General features: G+C 36.4%; 1 protein-coding gene across 2 annotated transcripts in view; it reads right to left on the bottom strand.

Annotated features, from left to right (window-relative positions):
- Window positions 1-19,378, bottom strand: part of PRKCI (protein kinase C iota) — a 58,183-nt gene that overhangs the window by 21,218 nt on the left and 17,587 nt on the right. For both annotated transcript variants that reach the window (XM_058295263.1, XM_058295264.2), the window contains exons 3-8: window positions 12,208-12,297; window positions 10,356-10,406; window positions 7,416-7,501; window positions 6,007-6,147; window positions 5,172-5,235; window positions 3,977-4,035 (exon numbers count right to left, since the gene is read on the bottom strand). In XM_058295263.1, the coding sequence (XP_058151246.1) occupies window positions 3,977-4,035; window positions 5,172-5,235; window positions 6,007-6,147; window positions 7,416-7,501; window positions 10,356-10,406; window positions 12,208-12,297 (491 nt within the window). The remainder of the gene's footprint in view (window positions 1-3,976; window positions 4,036-5,171; window positions 5,236-6,006; window positions 6,148-7,415; window positions 7,502-10,355; window positions 10,407-12,207; window positions 12,298-19,378) is intronic.

Here is a 19,378-nt window from a genome sequence, read left to right as displayed (position 1 = left end):
AAACATTAAATTTGATGAAATATTGGAAGTAATAAGTTAGCAAGATCTCAGGATACAAAGGCAACTTATTTCTAGATAACAGCAATAAACTACTATAAAATTAATCCAAAAATACCATTTACATCCAATATCCATGGTGCAGTACCCTAAAACTACAAACTATTATTGACAGGTATTTTAAAAGACCCAAATAAATGGAGGAATATACCATGTTCATGGATTGGAAAACGTAATATTGTAAAGGTATCATTTCTTCTGAAATTGATCCATACAATACATTCAATCCCAGTCAAAATCCCCACAATGTTTATTTGTTTGATTTTGCGGAAACTGACAAGCTGAATTATAAAACTAACATGGAAATTTAAAAAGCTAAGAATAGCCAAGATAATCCCAGAAAAACTAAGTAGAAGAACTTACTATACTGGATATTAAGACTTGTTATAAAACTATAGTAATCATGATAGTGGTATTGGCACAATGAAAAGAATCATGAAAAATAAAAGAAAATCCAGAAATAGGTAACAAAACAGTCATGTAATTGATGAAAAGATAGCTCTGCAGCATAATGGGGGAACAGCTTTTTCAATGAATGGTGCTGAGTCAAGTGAATATAAATAGGGAAAAAAGATGAATTTAATTCTCTTTGTGTTGGTTTGAGTCTTTTATGTGGACTCCAGAAAATTATGGGGTCCTTAAATCAAACCTACTGTGAACTTTTGAATAGATGAGATTAGTTAAGGGTCATCTGATTAGACTGTTCCAGTATGGTGTAAGTCAGGGTGGGTTATAATCCTCTTACTGGAGTCCTTTATAAACAGGAGAAACAAGGAGACACACACAGAAAAAAAGACATAAAGGTGGAGAAAGAACCCAGGAGCTCAGAGAGGATTCTGGGAGAGAAACACCACAAAGCAGCCCGAAGCAGAACTAGTAACAAGGCCTGGAGGGGAGAAATAAGTGGACTGGCATTGTGCTCCGCCATGTGTTTGATTGCCAACAGTTGAGCCTGGAGAGAAAGTAGACCTGGAGGAGAAGATAGAGACCCGAACTGGGCAGATGCCACCATTGTGCCTTGCCTTATGGGGAGCACTCCTTGCGTGTGGGACACCTCTGCATGGCATGGCAGTCCTTGCACACATCAGCATTGCGCATGGGCCAGCTCCACACAGGTCAAGGAGGCCCTGGGTTTGAACCGTGGACCTCCCATGTGGTAGGCGGACGCTTTATCCATTACGTCAAATTCGCTTCCAGAGAACTGTAAGCTTTTAAACTAATAAATCCCATTGTAAAAGCCAACTCATTTCTTTACATTGCATTGGCAGCCTTTAGCAAACTAAAACAATCTTATTTTGTAAGAATTAATATTACAAAAATAAATTCCAAGTGGAATATACATCTAAATGTATAAGATAAAACAATAAAGCTTTCAGAAGATAATATAGGAATACATCTTCACAACCTTGGGAGAGGCGAAAACTTCTTAAATATGAGCATACAGGAAAAGACTAACATATAGGACTATGCTAAAAATCAGGAACATATGTTCATCAAAAGACACAAAAAAGAGAGTGAAAAAACAAGCCATAGATACGCGCAAGGAGTGCCCTGCCATGCAGGGATGTACCCACATAGGGGAGCCCCACGCGCAATGAGTGCGCCCCGTAAGGAGAGCCGTCCAGCGCGAAAGAAAGTGCAGCCTGCCCAGGAATGATGCCGCACACACGGAGAGCTGACACAGCAAGATGACACAACAAAAAGAAACACAGACTCCCGCGCCACTGACAACAGAAGCAGACAAAGAGACACAGAGAGGGAAACGGACTTGGCCCAGTGGTTAGGGCATCCGTCTACCACATGGGAGGCCCGCGGTTCAAACCCCGGGGCCTCCTTGACCCGTAAGGAGCTGGCCCATGCGCAGTGCTGATGCGCGCAAGGAGTGCCGTGCCACGTAGGGGGACAGGGGAGCCCCACGCGCAAGGAGTGCGCGCCCAGCGCGAAAAAAGTGCAGCCTGCCCAGGAATGGAGCCGCCCACACTTCCTGTGCCGGTGAGGACAACAGAAGCGGACAAAGAAACAAGACGCAGCAAATAGACACAGAGAACAGACAACCGGGGGAGGGGGAGAATTAAATAAATAAATAAATCTTTAAAAAAAAAAAAAAAGAGACACAGAGAACACACAACCGGCGGGGGCAGGGGAATAAATAAATAAATAAATCTGAAAGAAAAGAAAAGAAAGAGCCATAGAGTGGAAGAAGCTATTTTCAATAAGTGACTGATAAAAGGTTAATGTTGACAATATATAAAGAACTACAAATCAATAAAACAAAGGGGGACCATGCATTCTTTTTAAAATGGATAGCATGAAGTCACGTCACAAAAGATGATATCCAAATGGCCAATAAATATATGAAAGGTGTTCATCAAGGAAATGCAAATCAAAATAATAAGCTATCATTATAACTTCAAAAGATTGGCTAGAATTAAAAAGACTTACTACACAAAGTATTACCGAAGATGTGTAGCAAATGTAACTCTTACACATTGTTGGTGAAAGTGTTACAAACTGATACAAACACTTTGGAAAACTGTTTGGCATTATCTATATGACTTAGCAGTTTCAACAGAAATGTGTGCACCAAATCACATTCACAAGAATGTTCATAGCAGCATATCATCATAGCCCCAAACTGGGAGGGAAAAAAACAATACTAGAATAAATTGACGCCAATAGTGAAATAAATGAAAAACTGCTGCTAGATGAAGCAACATGGCTGAAATTCCTTACAGTAAGGAATGATTCTCTGTTCTTCTGCACTCTGAGTTGTTAACGTTTCCTTCTGTTTGGTCTCGTTGATATTCTTATAGAGATTTTTGTTCACTTTGAAGTATCTCTTTGCCCTTACTGTTTTTTCATTTCTTTAATGTTCACCAAAGACCTTTCTCTTCAAGATTTCTAATACATTTTTAAATTGAAGAATGACATGTAGCTAGATAAATTTTTACAATGTGAACTCTATATAATGACCATCCATATCAAGAAATAAAATTCACCGGCATCCCAGATGCCCATCTTGGTCCTTCTTCCAGTCACTAACATACCTCCTCCCATCAAATAACTTGTCTGAACCCCACAGATTACTTTTGCCTCTTGTTTAAATAAACAAAGTTCACAAATTGGAAGGGTCTACAATAGATTTTATTTTATTTTTTTAATATATTTTTAAATTGTTTTATTTTTATTTTTTTAATTGAAGAATATCATTCATACATGATACAATATATTTTAAAGAATACTATCAAGTATTCTAAACACCATTCTTAAATATATTGTATTTTATCCATTTGTCTTCAATTTCTAGCATCAAAGTATAACAAACTGATACTAAACTGTAAACTTAGGTTATTAATTTTTCATCTTTTTAAACACATTCATTTAATGCTACAAATTTCCTTCTAAGCACTGCTTTTACTGCATTCTACAAATTTTAATGTTACATTTTAATTTTCATTTAGTTCAAAATATTTCTTAATTTTTCAGATATCTTATTCACCCACAGGTTATTTAGAAGTGTGTTGGTATAAGGGGTAGGGAATGTTCTAAAATTGATTGTGGTGATGAATACACAACTCTGTACTGACAGCTTGTTCATTTTGGATGGACTGTATGTTGTGTGGAATAAAATGGTTAAAAAAAAATACTACCAACTATTCTAAGCACCATTCTTAAACATATTATAATTTTTAGATTATATTAACTTAAAATGACAATAAGTTATCCCACTAAATTATTTGCTAATTTAATTCGTAATTACTAAATTAAATCAGAATAAAGCTCAGGAATCATTAAAAATCATTCTTATATTTTATCATTACAATCCAAGATTTAAACAAGTCGGTTTGTCATTATTTTAAACTGTCAATTTTATTAAAAAGCTAAATGACATAACGTATAATAGGACAAATTATCTTACCTCCTTTTCTTCACCGACTTGGTCCAAACTCTCATGACTTGAAGGATTATATGGAATTACTAAAAACCCAATCCCAAACATTAAAAAAAAAAAAAAAAAAAGGATGAGGGAAAAAAACATAGCATTCATTAATTGAATCTGACATAAAAAACTTCTTGATTTTTTTTTAATTTCTAAAGAAGTCTTTATTATTTAAAATGAAATACTTCTCCTAGTAATAACAAATCATATTTAAATATGAGTCAAAGAGCAATCTTTATTGGGGGGAAAGAGAACAAGCATCAACCTGGCAGCCACTAACTACTTTTAAAAAATACTTGTCCTATTTTTAAATCCTTCTCCTCTTTATAGATTAACCAGACAATTCCTCCATAAAGGAGAAATTCCTCTATAAAACCTATTTAATTTTTTTAGTAAGCCTGGACCATGGAGATGAAGGGTCTATAGTTTTACTTCCTACTCTCTTCATACTCAAAGTATCCCTTACTATCACACAGGTCAAATAAAGAATTGACAAAGTTGGGACGCTAGTCTTCTGTACCTTTAAGCTACTTAGGGCAGAAAAGCCTATGTTTCATATAACCAGCTTCCTCTACAACCAAGAGACTTCTCTCTGTCCTTCCAGAAAAACTCCCTTGCCTTCCTTTTTTGATTCAGGCCAGATTGAGCTGTTCTGCTCCACACTGAGCTGTTCTGTTCCACACTCTGTTCAATTATGTTTAAATTTTTCAGTTATATAGTAAAGGTTTTGAACGTAAGTGACATTTTAACTCATGATTGTTTTTCAATTTTCTAGACTCCATCTCTACATCTTTTACATAAGTTCTACTTCTGATAAAAAAAAAACTTTAATAAAAACTAGTTACTTGAAGAGTCACAATATCATTTTATATGACTCATCAGGTCAACTTTATATTTTTTCATAATTGAAAAAAAAACTAGGTTTGAATTTGAAAGTGTCTCAGAAAGAAATTTATGTTAATTAGAGAAAATAAATATTTATTTTAGTTAACATACTTGTCTTTTTAAAATGCCAACTGTGTTGGTTAAACATTGGGGCTGATATCACCACTGCAAAATGTGGTTATGTATTTTTATTTGGGAAAATATGTCTGTTTTTAAACTTGGGTAAAAGAATCACCTCTTTATATGTTACTTTGTTAGTGAACAATGGTTCATGCCACATCATTCTTACCTGTCTGTGCATGCATGGATGACTCTGAATGCATGGAAGACTGATCCATGGGCATCATTGGTTCCTACAAACATTTCCAAAATACAATGACTCAGTGGGTTCTTTTTAAATCCTAATATCTCTTTAAATGCAGAAACAGCATTACTTCAATGAGAGAGTATATTAAAATTTAAATTTGAAATATAACTTAAATGAGAATTATATTACTATATTAAATTCTTAAAATTTTAATCTATGAAATCAATGAACATGTTTTAATTACATGCTGTAGCTTGTATCAGTATTTCATTCCTTTTTGTTGCAGAATAGCATTCCATTGAATGGATATACCACAGTTTCATTTATCCTTCATTAGCTAAAGTAGCTTATTTCCATTTACTGTTATTTAATTTTATTCTATGAAACCAATCTTAAAATGCAAACACCACCCAGGGATGTCACACTTTTATGAGCCACACAATACCTCTGACTCTCCATAACTAACTTCTACAGAACATAAATGCTAGAATAAATGAGATAAACCAATGACTTTAAACTTAAAGAGGAGAAAAAAAATTTCTTAAATGGCTCTCCCTATATCTTCCTAAATTTACACAGAGGATTTTGTAGTAGGTTTAACAAAGTTAACTACAGCCTACAAACCAATTATCACTACAGTTTTTGTGTAACAATTCCAAAATTCACAATCTGTTAACTGGCATGTAAAGTATTTCTACTCCCATTCTGTGACAACTTTGTTGAGCTGTCATTCTTAAAACATCTCCCTATTTTAACTCTTTGTTTTATTAGTTCTATTATATAATGCTCTATTAAAAAAAATAGACAATAGTCTTACTGGTGGCAAAGTATGTCGCCCACATTCAATTGTGACAAGTTTATGGCACTTCTTATGAACCAATAGTTTGCAGTTGATGCACTTGTATCCCTGGCGTCCAAGTCCCCATATTCGATCAGTGCAGATGGCACAGTGAGCACGCTGGAAAGAGTAATTCAAAACACATTTTATTAACAAAAAGGTCAAAATTATTTTCCAACATTTGCACATAAAATAGTGAAAAATAAGTGGCTTTCTTCTCCAACCCCATTCCTCTCATCACAGTGTCAACTGCCAGCCTATGGCAAAACAAAACAAAACAAACTTCCTCGTGTATAATTTTTCAAAAACTATGAAGGTTATGAAAAGATTAACATAAGAGAGCTTGTCTTAAAGAGACAGTGAAATTTGAAACCATGCTGCTTTCTGTTGTAATTCCAAGAATTTTCAGTCTTCACACACATTCAGAGCAATGAAAGCAGAAAAGTGGGGAGCAGGTATAGCTCAGTGGTTGAGTACCTGCTTCCCATGTGTGAACGTGTGAGGTACAGAGTTCAAGCCCTGGTATCTCCTTTAAATTAAAAAAAAAAAAAAAAAAAAGCAGAAAAATTGAATTAAACTTGAAAAGCATGGTGCAGAGCCATGCAAAAACTCACAAAAAATACAAACCTTCTAGATTGTTCAAGGTCAAATCAAAGCCCTGCTCTCTTGAGAACAATACTAAAGTGCCTTTCATTTCACAGCCTTTGTATTATCAGTGCTACTAGTAACAAAACACTGGGAATCTCAGGTGGTGGCTTCTATTTAAATGAATGAATTTAGAACATGACATTAGTTTTAGCATTGAAATGGAGCCCATAAACTTGTAGTTATCAAGACAAGTTTAAAAACTTGGGGTTCTGGAGTCAGACTGCCTGCATTCACACTTTGGCTCTGTGTTTTTTGAACAACCTTGCTCATCTGTAAAATGGAAGTATATAGTACCTATCTCACAGGATTATTGTGAGGATTAAATAAGTTAATATATGTAAAGCATTTGGAAAGTGCCTGGTATACAGTAAAAGCTAGATAAGCGTTTGCTATTATTATTTTCTAAACAGTGAAAATTTAAATTACATTAAATGGTTTGCAAAATAAATCTTGCTTATTTTCCAGCTGCCTAGAATTATATTTAAAAACCCAACCTTCCTGCAGTTAGGGTGAACATATAACCAATCACCCAATCTGGAATATTTTTAATAGTGAAAGGATATGCTATTAAAAATTACCTTCAGGACAACAGGCATATTGCCCTGGGCACCCTGGAAGATACATGGCTACCTTACTTCCTCTTTTAAAAGGAAATGACAAGACTTAAAAACAAGACCTATCTTTTATGGTAGAGAAGAAAAAAAAGATGTCTCAAATTATGAACATGCATCAAAGTTTACCCGATTGAAACGCTTAGCTTGAAAAGTGTGACCATTTGCACAATAAAGCTTTCTCCAGCGGCGTGCACCTCTGCGGTAAATGGACTCTGGAGAGAATAAAAATTAAAAACAAGAGTGTGAATAAAATTCTTTTTAAAATTGTGACTTTTTTTCTGTAAGAAAAAGAAAAATACACAAATAACTTGAAACTGAAAGAGAAAATATATCCGATGGACTAGATGAAAACAAAGTTCATGGAATAAAAATGCCGAAAAACTAGCATTGCTTTTTTAAAAAAAATTTTCCCCCTTTTATTATAAAATTGTTTTAAGCCCATCAAAAAGCTGAAATAGAATATTCTTCACCTAGATCTACCAATTCTAAACATTGTGCCACATCTACTTTCTTCTCTATACGTACCGTTTTATTCTGAATTATTTGAAACAAATTACTATATCATATTGTGACACTTGACCCTTAAATACCTCAGTGTCCACTGCTTGAGATTAAGGAAGTTCTCCCTAATTCTATATAACCACTATATCGTTACCATGTCTCAGAAAATTAAATTAGTTCAATATCACCTAACATACAGTCCAAATTTCCCTGATTGTCCCTCAAAGTGTCTTTCATAGCTTTTTCTCTTTTTCCCATGTCAGGATCCAATCAAGATTCAGTCATTGCATTTGGCTGTTATGTCTTTTTTCTCTTTAACATATCCTACAACATTCATTCTGTGCTTTTTTTGTTATTTATTTCTTTTCATAATGTTGACTTTTACTTAAAAAAAAAAAAAAAAAAGAACAGTCTAGGTGGTTGTCCTGTAAAATGTCTCAATTCTGGATATGTCTGTTTCCTCATGTCAGATTGTAAACTCCCACTACTACTGTTTGATCACTTGGCTAAAAGCAGAGATTGCCAGCTCTGTTCATTGTAAAGGGATGCTGTTGTGTAAGAAATCTATAAAGTGATATTTTGTGACTATGACAGCATTTTCTTCCCTAACAACCCTTCACCCAATATATATATTTTTATCCTAATACTTTCTTAAACACACTTATAGAAAGAGGTTCAAAATATCAAATCTGAGTCTACCTTTGTAATATTGGTTAAGTCAATCATTACTACATACATCGTATATTAGTCATTAAATATTAATTCTGTGGAAAGATTCCATTAGGTTTTTAAATTCATATTTCAAAGCAAAGGTAGCACTGTGTTCACTGTGTAAAATTAAGACAGAAAAGACCAATCCCAATGCTCTGAATTAGAAATCTTAAAATAGCATAATAGGGAGTGGATGTGTCTCAAGCTGTTGAGTGCTCACCTCCCACATAGGAGGTCCTGGGTTTGGCTCCTGGAGCCTTCTGAGAAGAACAAAAAAGCAAAAAACAAGCAAAAACAAACAAAAAACCAACTCAGGAGGCCAATGTGGCTCAGTGGTTGAGTGCCAGCTTCAAACATACAAGCTCCCAGGTTCAATCCCTGGCCCAAGTACCTCAAAAATAAAGATAGCAAAAATAAATAAATAAATAAATAAATAAATAAAAATAATACAGATGACTTATTTTTTAAATTATTTTGTTAGCAGTAGCCAAAGCAGAAAGTTTCTGTTGATAGTGTTTCAACCTAAAAGAACATCCTATTTCAGAGGCTTTCGTGAAATAAATGCAAGTGGACATAACTTCACTTGAAACATTTCAATATTGCCTACGAATTAAGGGGGCTAAAAGACCACATTAGTGGTTATCAACTTTCCTCCATGCTCCAGTTCAGAAATATTTACACTGCGAGAAGGGGATGGTATCAAAATCTTCGATAAATTTTAAAGAAGGAAAATGAGTATGAAGTACACTTAAAACGTAGGAAAGATTTTATCTGGGAGGCATGTTACAGATCCACAATAGATTTGGAGATGGAACTCTGAAACCAAGAAGGTCTGCTACAAAACTCTAGCTCTAGTTAAAGAGAAGATAAACTGCTTCTTGAATAGCTCTGTGAGGGCAGCATAACACATGGCTATAATCCATGTGCCACAGGAACACCAGTGAAATATTCCTAGTTGAATCTAAACTTGCATTTTTCATATTACTTCAGGATTCTACCCATTTCTTATATCTCACCCATAGTTTTAAAATTTTTCCCTTTTTTTTCCCAGCAAGGAGCATGGAGAATCATAAAATAAAAAGTTTAGAACTACTTTCACTTAATTCACTAAAGTCTTGAATATGTGCAGAAACCATAAATGAAAATGAATAGCCTAATAGCCACGGATAATAAATACCCCACATATGAAAGGTAATTTTTTTTTAATAATCAAAATTAAGTTTGCACATTTAAGTTATATTAGACTGAATAGTTGTTTGTTTCAGCTTACCTCGTTAATGGAAAGCATAATCTTAGACATTCAAAAGAAACTCCTGTTACAATTCATAAGAACACAAGCTTTAAGTATTTGGAGGTAGGTGTCACATCAGTTACTCTCAAACAGTACAGCAAAAAATAAAAAAATAAAACAAGTGTGCGTATTACATATATACGTGTACATTTGTGTGTGCGTGTGTATGTGTGTGCAGAGATAAAAGCAAACACAAAAAAGATTTAACAATTTGGTGAATCTGGGAGCAGGATATAAGATTATATTTCCTTCTAATGTTATCTCGTCTTTTCCAGAGGTCAGAAAATTTTCAAAAATTAATAACTGGGAAGAAAACACAACTTAAAACTAACTTAATTTGCCTTTCATATATGCAAGAGGCAATTGTGTGACTAAGAGCTATGTGAATTTGATCTGGCAAAGTAGAGAGTTTAGCAAAATGAGAAGTTGCTAATATATTCTAAATTAGACTGAAGAAGGGGGAAAAATCAAATATAAGTTCTATTACTTATTTCTTTCTTTTAATCTGTGCCATCATATCATAAACAATTCTTTTCAAAGGTATGAAGCATATAAAGACTCACTATCTTCTCCTGGACAGGGCATTCCAGGACGTTCTGGTACACAAGGAAATACTAAAAGAAAATAAATCAAAATTATTATAGTACATTTTTGAAGACACACAAACTACATAGAATATTAAATTCAAATTTTAAAAAAATTGACCAAAATTTCAATCTGACCTTCTCTTTACTTGACACAAGATACAAGATACTTAGCATATTATTTTTTGAAGGAATCCATTTTACTATGGCTATATAAAAAGTTTTTGATGAAAGGAAACATGTTTAAAACAATACATTAGAAGCTCTAATTCCAGTCCCCATTATATTATATCATTAATTGGATTTTTGTCTTTAAAGAAATCGTTAATTACTATTTCCTTAATCCTTGTTGAGGTTGACATGTTTTCTACAATACATTAGGAATAAATTAACACTGGAAATAGTACCAAAATCCCCAAAATACACGTTGATCTTAAGTACTATAAGTTGATAAACATACTAATGCAAATCATTTTTATAAAGAGGTGGAATACAGTCAATTATGTGTAGTCTGTGATGTACTAAAGGACATGGTTTAATAGAGTATGGGAATCATGGTTCTTTACATTATTTTATAAGCTAGTTTATGAAAACACATGTGTGATAAAGTATAAAAAGCAATAAAACTTAAAACCAAAAAGAATTTTATATAGTTGACAAACATTTCTTTAAGCATCATTACAAAGTTTTATTCTAGAAAGAAGAGATGACTAGAGAGTGGATGTGGCTCAAGCATTTGAGCACTTGCTTCCCACATGGGAGGTCCTAAGTTCAGTTCCTGGTGCCTCCTAAAAACAAAAAATCAAAACAAACAACAAACAAAACATATGAAAAAAACTAACTCAGGGGAGCCAACGTGTCTCAGTGGTTGAGTGCTGGCTTTCCACATATGAGGTTCTGGGATCAATCCCCTGTACCTCAAAAAAAAAAAAAAAAAAAAAAAGTAAGGAAAGAAATGACAGGAAAAAAATGGATGACTTCTGATTCTTCAAAAATCTTAAACCAAATTATGGATCACTTAGGAGTTACCATGTCAATTTCTCAAGGTAGAAAAAAATCAAAGAACTGTTTTAAAAAAATCTGTAAAGAAAAGTATAACAGAATATCAATATCAAGTAGGTATTAAAATGATTCACTGTACTTGGGGGAAGATTTATATTTGTCCCAAGATGGACAATTTTCCCTAGGTCTGGTCCTTTTCAGTTCCCCAAAATGGTATATGAAATATTATCAATGTTTTATAATTATAAGCAGTATATTAAGTAGAATCTACATAATATAAAAAATCTGAGAGGTTAAATGGTAGAATAAAAGAACACAGATTTAGAATCAGAATACCTAAGATTCACAACCCAGGTCTATAATACTCCAGTTATGTGATCAGTGAATTCAGGTTTCTTCTATATACCATTACCTACCTCTTTGGGTTGCTAGGTTTAAAAACACTCAGGTTTATAAAATACAATGTAAGTGGTTTCACTATTAACTGTCAAACAAAGGAAAGGATATTTGAAAAACCTTACCTTTGAAGATCATTATCTACATACATTAGGTTCACTAGGCTCTTAATTCTTAAATCCTCTCCTAAACTTTGCTGTTGAAACACTGAAATCACATTGCATTGTCCAAGAAGGTATATGCAAAAGATACATTTCTTAAGACTACAAGAAGCATATCAATTCTGCCTTCAATTGAGAAACTATTGAATAAGGACAATTACATACCAATGAGATTAACAACACAACATCAGGATTATGTTTTAAAATGGTCAAGAAAATAGAGTTATTTCAATAAATTATAGTTGTAGAAGAATTAGAAATGACTACTTTACCATGAATTAAGAGTTCAGAATCCTTATTTAGTTCATAAAGCCTAAAGGCTTCTTCTAATTCCAATTGAGATGATACTGTACATGGGTCTCCTAAAAAAAATACAAAAAGTAAAGCTTAGTTTTTAGAACCTCTAAATGAGATGATTAATAAACAATCTATATAATATAAAATCTTAAAAAGAAACAATTTTATGTATACACAGAGATATAGTTGACAAGGAGAAATCTTTAGATATCTAGAAATTTCTATTTTTTGAAGTATGTTACAACCACCATTTCTATTTCTACAAAATATTACCTAAGGCTCAAAGGTACCAAATTTTATACATATAAAAAAGCCATGTTATTAAGAGTGTATATTCAGAATATGGCAAACAGATCCTACCCTGAACACATTTTAAAATTTCACTGCAAAATGACTAATGGGTACCACCAGGAACAAGCTTTCTTTTGTTACCTGTTTAACAGAGGAAGTGAAAGTACTTCCATTGCAAATGTATGGTCGGTTAGTAATCATTATTAGATTTAGCTACAGATTTTTTTTTCAATTTTCTCCTTTAAAGTGGCCACTTAAGGAAATACTGCTACTAAACCCTTGACTGAAGACCAGTTCTACCTGAGTTACTTTTAAATGTAAATGCACATTTTTAGTAAACTCACACATAGAGAGGAAAAGCAAGAAATACCCTGTTTAGCAAACCAGCCAAAGGACTGAGTCATCTCTGGCAATCACTGAGGTGGCACATCATCCTGGATGATGCCATTCCTCAATGAATCAGCCATCTGGAACATAGTTGGGGCTTGAGTTGGGTCCTCCACACGGCTGTTCTTTTGCTCATTCCTGTGGTTACACCAAATCTTCCCACACATTAGAAGGCACGGGCTCTATTCAATCCTGAATCATTCTCAGGAGAAAACTCAGTCTCCTACTTGAGAAAAATGAAGTTATCTCTTCCCCTTTACTACTATCATATGAATATCTCTATTCTTTTTTTCCACCTTGGCCACTAAATCTCTACTTCCTTTAATCTTGGTTGGGAGTTATTCCATTAGTCCTTCTCTATTCCATGTCCTATTTTTCTTTATTTCTACTAGGTCTTCTCAGGTACAGGCATGTTTGCATCTCCCATCAAAAATCTCTCTCCCACTCAGGTTGATATTCCAACCATTCAGTAGCCACACGGCTTAAGAATAAACCGTAGATTGAAACTAAGGAGGTAGGTGAGAAGAAGAGAAAGAAAAAGGGGTGGAGACTTCAATTTTTTACCTTACTTAAATTTAACAGTTTTTTAAAAAAAGATTTATTTATTTATTTATTTATTTATTTCTCTCCCCTCCCCACCCCCAACCCGGTTGTCTGTTCTCTGTGTCTATTTGCTGCTGTCTTCTTTGTCCGCTTCTGCTGTTGTCAGCGGCACGGGAATCCGTGTTTCTTTTTTGTTGCGTCATCTTGTTGTGTAAGTTCTCTGTGTGTGCGGCATCATTCCTGGGCAGGCTGCACTTTCTTTCGTGCTGGGCGGCTCTTCTTATGGGGCGCATTCCTTTCGCGTGGGGCTCCCCTACGTGGGGAACACCCCTGCGTGGCACGGCACTCCTTGCGTGCATCAGCACTGCGCATGGGCCAGCTCCACATGGGTCAAGTAGGTCCAGGGTTTGAATCGCAGACCTCCTATGTGGTAGACGGATGCCCTAACCACTGGGCCAAGTCTGTCGCCTAATAGTTTTATTAATCATAGGTTTATCATGTTTTATAGTTAAACAAGTTTTCTTAATATCTAGAGTGATCTAGGACTTCCAGGAAGAAAGATATGAGAATCTCTTCTCCAGAAAAATAGCTACAGGATAGGCTGAAACAGACTGGAAAAAGATCTTTAGGGTTTAGGACAGCAGGAAAAGGATGGACACCACCTAGAGGAGAAAGGGACAAAGGAGGAGAATCTTGCCAACAGACTGTGAGTTGAAACCAGTGGCTGTTGCTGCCGCTGGCAACCTACCCCACACAAAGACTCTTCAGAAGTGAGCTCGACCGCTCCACCATTCCAGTAAACGGGAGAGAGAGAGAGACATAACCTAAGGCTGACTCAGCTTTTAACTCACAGATTTGGTCTGCTGTACCCCAGGAGCCTTTCCAGGCCCAGTGGGGCCACACTACTGTTTCCTTGGAGCCAGGAAGGAGCTAAAGATATATAACCCTCCCAATCTCCTTCTCTCCTAACCAGGACTGATTGCTGAGGACTCAGAGGGGAGTGGAAAATATTTCCTACCTGGGAAAAGAGACCGGGCTGCCAGAAAAGGCTGGAGAACTGTCTCTGAGAAAATTTAAATTACGAGGCTCTTAGCCTCCAGGCAGGAAGCTTTATCACATTGATCTGGTCTGTGTAGCAACAAATAACACTTTGACCAGGTACTGAACTGAGAACTGCCAAAGAGAGCCATCTTCTGGCAGACTAAGGAAGTGCATATGAGAAAATTAAGAATAAGTGAGGCTTTTTCGCACCTTTATAGCAACCCCCCCCCCCAAGGCCTTAGGCAGGGGGTCTGCAACCAATTAATGGGTCCAGAGCCCTGTTTTGAGCAATCAGCAGGGACAATCCTAACAATCAAAAAGCAGTGGGAGGGAAACGGACTTGGCCCAGTGGTTAGGGCATCCGTCTACCACATGGGAGGTCTGCAGTTTAAACCCCGGGCCTCCTTGACCCATGTGGAGCTGGCCCATGCGCAGCGCTGATGTGCGCAAAGAATGCCATGCCAGGAGGGGTGTCCCCTGTGTAGGGGAGCCCCACGAGCAAGGAGTGCGCCCCGTAAGGAGAGCCACCCAGCGTGACAGAAAGTGCAGCCTGCCTAAGAATGGCGCCACCCACATGGAGAGCTGACACAACAAGATGACGCAACAAAAAGAAACACAGATTCCAGTGCTGCTGACAACAGAAGCGGACAAAGAAGATGTAGTAAATAGACACAGAGAACAGACAACCGGGGTGGGGGGGCAGGGGGAGAAATAAATAAATAAATAAATCTTAAAAAAAAAAAGAAAGATATCTATAACATGTTAAATGAAAAAAAGCAGGTTAAATAACAGCTTTTATAGTATTACCCTATTTGTATTACCCTATTTGTATAGTATTTATAGTATTACCCTGTTTGTAAATAAACATAATTATCTTATCCCTTCTAGTTGTATATTTACAGAAAAAGATTTATCAATTTATTTATAGCATCTACCTCGTCTGGTGATGAAAGGATCCCCTCAAATTAGTATTTTGTTAAAAAGCACACATTATTTTTAATAGTATCTTTAATAAGAATGTATATGAGTATCCATAAGGAAGATAAAACACAGGCATACCTCATTTTATTGTGCTTTGCAGATAAAGTGTTTTTTTACAAATAAAGCTTTGTGGCAACCCTACATGGATGGAGCAAGTGTTTCAGAGCTATTTTTTCCAATAGCATGTGTTCACTTAGTGTCTGTGTGTCACATTTTGGTAATTCTTGCAAAACCAAACTTTTTCATTATTATTATATATGTTATAGAGGGCTGCAGTATTTGGTGTCACTACTATAACTGTTTTGGAGCACTATAAACCATGCCTACATAAGACAGAAAACTTAAATTGATAAATGTTGTGTATGTTCTGACTGCTGCACCAACTAGCTATTCCCATTCCCCTAATCCCTGAGATAAAACAATATTGAAACCCCGTCAATATTCTACAGTGTCTTCTAAGTATTTAAGTGAAAGGAAGAGTAGCACATCTTTCACTTTAAGTCAAAAGCTAGAAATGATTAAGCTTAGTGAGGAATGTGTGTTGAAAGCTGAGATAGGCTGAAAATTAGGCCCATTGTGCCAAACAATTAGCCAAGTTGTGAATACAAAGGAAAAGTTCTCCAAGGAAATTAAAAGTGCTCCTCTAGTGAACACACTAATGATAAGAAAACTAAACAGTCTTATTGCTGATATGGATAAAGTCTAGAGGTCTGGATAGAAGATAAACCAGCCACAACATTCCCTTAAGTCACAGTCTAATCCAGAGCAAGGCCCTAACTATCTTCAATTCTATGAAGGCAGAGAGAGGTGAGAAAGCTGCAGAAGAAAAGTTAGCAGAGGTTGGTTCATGAGGTTTATATTATATATCTCCATAATATAAAAGTACAAGGTGAAGCAGCAAGTGCTGATAGACAAGCTGCAGCAAATTATCCAGAAGATCTAGCTAAGATAATTGATAAATTGACTACACTAAACATCAGATTTTCAACAGAGACAACACAGCCTTATATTGGAAAAACATGCCATCTGGACTTTGATAGCTAGAGAAAAGTCACTGCCTGGTCTCTTAACTGAATCTAATTAAAAGGTCCATCCTGCAGTTGGTTTATAGGCACAGCAGTGGGTTTGCTTTAAGAACAGGATTTTCTGGGGTTCACAAAAGACTCAAACCAAGACATTCCACCCTCTGGACCCCCAAAATATATGTTCCTTTCCATATGCAAAATACATTCATTCCATCATAATATTTCAAAAGTCTTAAATCAGTTCAGAAACAATGCCAACTACAAAATCTCATAAAAATCTGTTACAAGTAGGCAGTCTGTCTTGGAGCAAAATTCCCCTCAGGCTGTAGACCTGTGAAACTTAGAAACAAGTTATCTGCTTCTAATATACAAAGGAGGGATAGTAAAAGGATACCATTTCCACTGACATAGGGAGAAACTGAAAGGAAAACACTGGTCATGGGTCCCAAACAGTTTCGAAAACCTGCAGTGCATACTCCATTAAATTTCAAAGTCTGAGAATCCTTTACAGTACATGGTTTCTTCTCTTTGGGGCTTCATGAAGGACCATCCCTTTCAAGGGCTTGCCGAGTGGCCATCTTCTCAGTTCCACCTTCATCAAGTTCTAGGCCTCACCCTCCAAGAACACTGGGATTGACAGCTACACTCTCCCCAACAGATGGGTCATAGGCCCAACTCCATCAGAACAGTGGGGTAGGACCTAACTTTCCCCAACCCCTGGGGATTGTGCCCCATCCTCTCTGAAGCCTGGGTGGTAACTCCCTGAATAATGGGGCAGGGGGCAGAAGGCCCCCCTCTTAAACTGCCGAGGCAAACTCACCCTTTCCACATACATGGGTAGGGTCTCTCTTGTGGCCCAAGAAGGTGTCTTAAGTCCAGACCTCAGCTTCCGCGGTTTTAATCTTGAAGTCATTTTCCTTCAATCGCTCCCTTTTTTTGTCCCTTTTACTTCAGGCTGACAATAGTTCCGTTCATACAGATCTCAAAAAAGACTTGGTTTAGCATGCAGGATACAGGGGTTCAAGCCGTCAGACAGTAAAACCTTCCTCAGATCCTTTCTGGATAAACTGCATTTCCAATCTTGACTTGCAAGGAAATTGCTGCCTGATTCTAAGTTCAGTTAAGGCCTCACATAGGGCCCTCTTCTCTGGGGACTTCTCTTCTGGAAGCTCAGAATTTTCCAAAACATCAATTTCTGATTTCTTTGTGCCCTCAGTTTTCAGTTTACCCCTTCCTTCTCGCATTTTGCTATAAGCTAGAAGGAGAAGACAGACTGCACTTTCTATGTTTAGTTTGGAGATCTTCTCAGGTCATCACTCTGAAATTCTGCCTTCCATCTAACATCAGGAGTGAATTTTGCCAAGTTCTCTACCACTTTAAAGCAAGGATTGCCTCCTTCCAATGCGGGAGGAGAGACAAGAAGGAGGAAACAAAAGACTTCTTTTTTAAATGTCATAAACACCTATACTACTTTTTTGTCCCTAAAGAATGAACATGGTGGGAAACGGACTTTGGCCCAGTGGTTAGGGCGTCCGTCTACCACATGGGAGGTCCGCGGTTCAAGCCCCGGGCCTCCTTGACCCGTGTGGAGCTGGCCCGTGCGCAGTGCTGATGCGCGCAAGGAGTGCCGTGCTACACAGGGGTGTCCCCCGCGTAGGGGAGCCCCACGCGCAAGGAGTGCACCCATAAGGAGAGCCGCCCAGCGCGAAGGAGGGAGCAGCCTGCCGAGGAATGGCGCCGCCCACACTTCCCATGCCGCTGACGACAACAGAAGCGGACTAAGAAACAAGACGCAGCAAAAAGACACAGAAAACAGACAACCGGGGGAGGGGAGGGGAATTAAATAAATAAATAAATAAATTAAAAAAAAAAAAAAAAAAAAAAAGAATGAACATGGATTACTTTAGAGAAACTTGTAAAAACTTTTTTAAAAACTGAAAATGTGTTTCAATTTACCTATAGCTTAGAGTTGGGATGATACCTTTCCAGGTTCTTCATATCACATCGAAATGGTCCCAAATATTAAGCAAAATAAATAATGACATTCCTTAAAACAAAATTCCATTTGTATAGTCATTAACAAAAAACCATTACACAAAAGTAGCATATTTGGGATATATCTTAATTACATTTCAGTGACATTCCATCATGTAAAATACAGGTCTGGCATGGCTTGCAAGTTCTTTCAGGATCAACTCCTGTCCTCCTCAAACTCTAATATCCATACAATTCACCCATGGCTCTTGTTAAATTGCAGATTCTGATTAGCATGGGATGGAGCCTGCGGTCCCCATTCCCAATAAGTTCCACAGACTACGCTTTGAGTAATAAGGATCTAGTTCATACATCACCACTCTCCCCCGCTTCAAGTACAGTAAATTACTGCTCTTTCCCTCCCATCATTGTCTTCATACCTCTGTGCCTTTTTATGCCTTATTCACCTGCATGTTTTCCCCTTACCTCCTCCAAAACAAAATCTTTTATTCTGTGTTATAAGTTTAGTTTAAACATTGCAGACATATTAGGCAGATGTAGATGCTGTTTCTTTTGTACTCTCCAAGGTTCCTATGCATTTATGTTCAAGCATTTATCATATTCGTTATACACATGACCATCTCCCCTAGGAGGCTATAATTAAGGGTAGGAAATGCCTCATATCCTCAGCACAGAGATTTCAATCATTTTTTTCTGAGTAAAAGTCATTAAGATATTGAGATTCTATCACCTTTGAAATAATGGATGTCATGACCACATTAATTCAGTAACATTTTAATGTTCAATGTTTAAAAGATTAGCCAAAACAATCTCTTAAATTGAAACATAAGATAACCCGATATTAAAAACGCCACACTATTTGGTGAGATGTTTACCTTATTGC

Source organism: Dasypus novemcinctus, chromosome 4 (assembly GCF_030445035.2).
Source record: "Dasypus novemcinctus isolate mDasNov1 chromosome 4, mDasNov1.1.hap2, whole genome shotgun sequence".
Lineage (NCBI taxonomy): Eukaryota > Metazoa > Chordata > Mammalia > Cingulata > Dasypodidae > Dasypus > Dasypus novemcinctus.
Note: the sequence above shows the minus strand (reverse complement) of the source record. Positions and strands in the feature narration are given on the sequence as shown.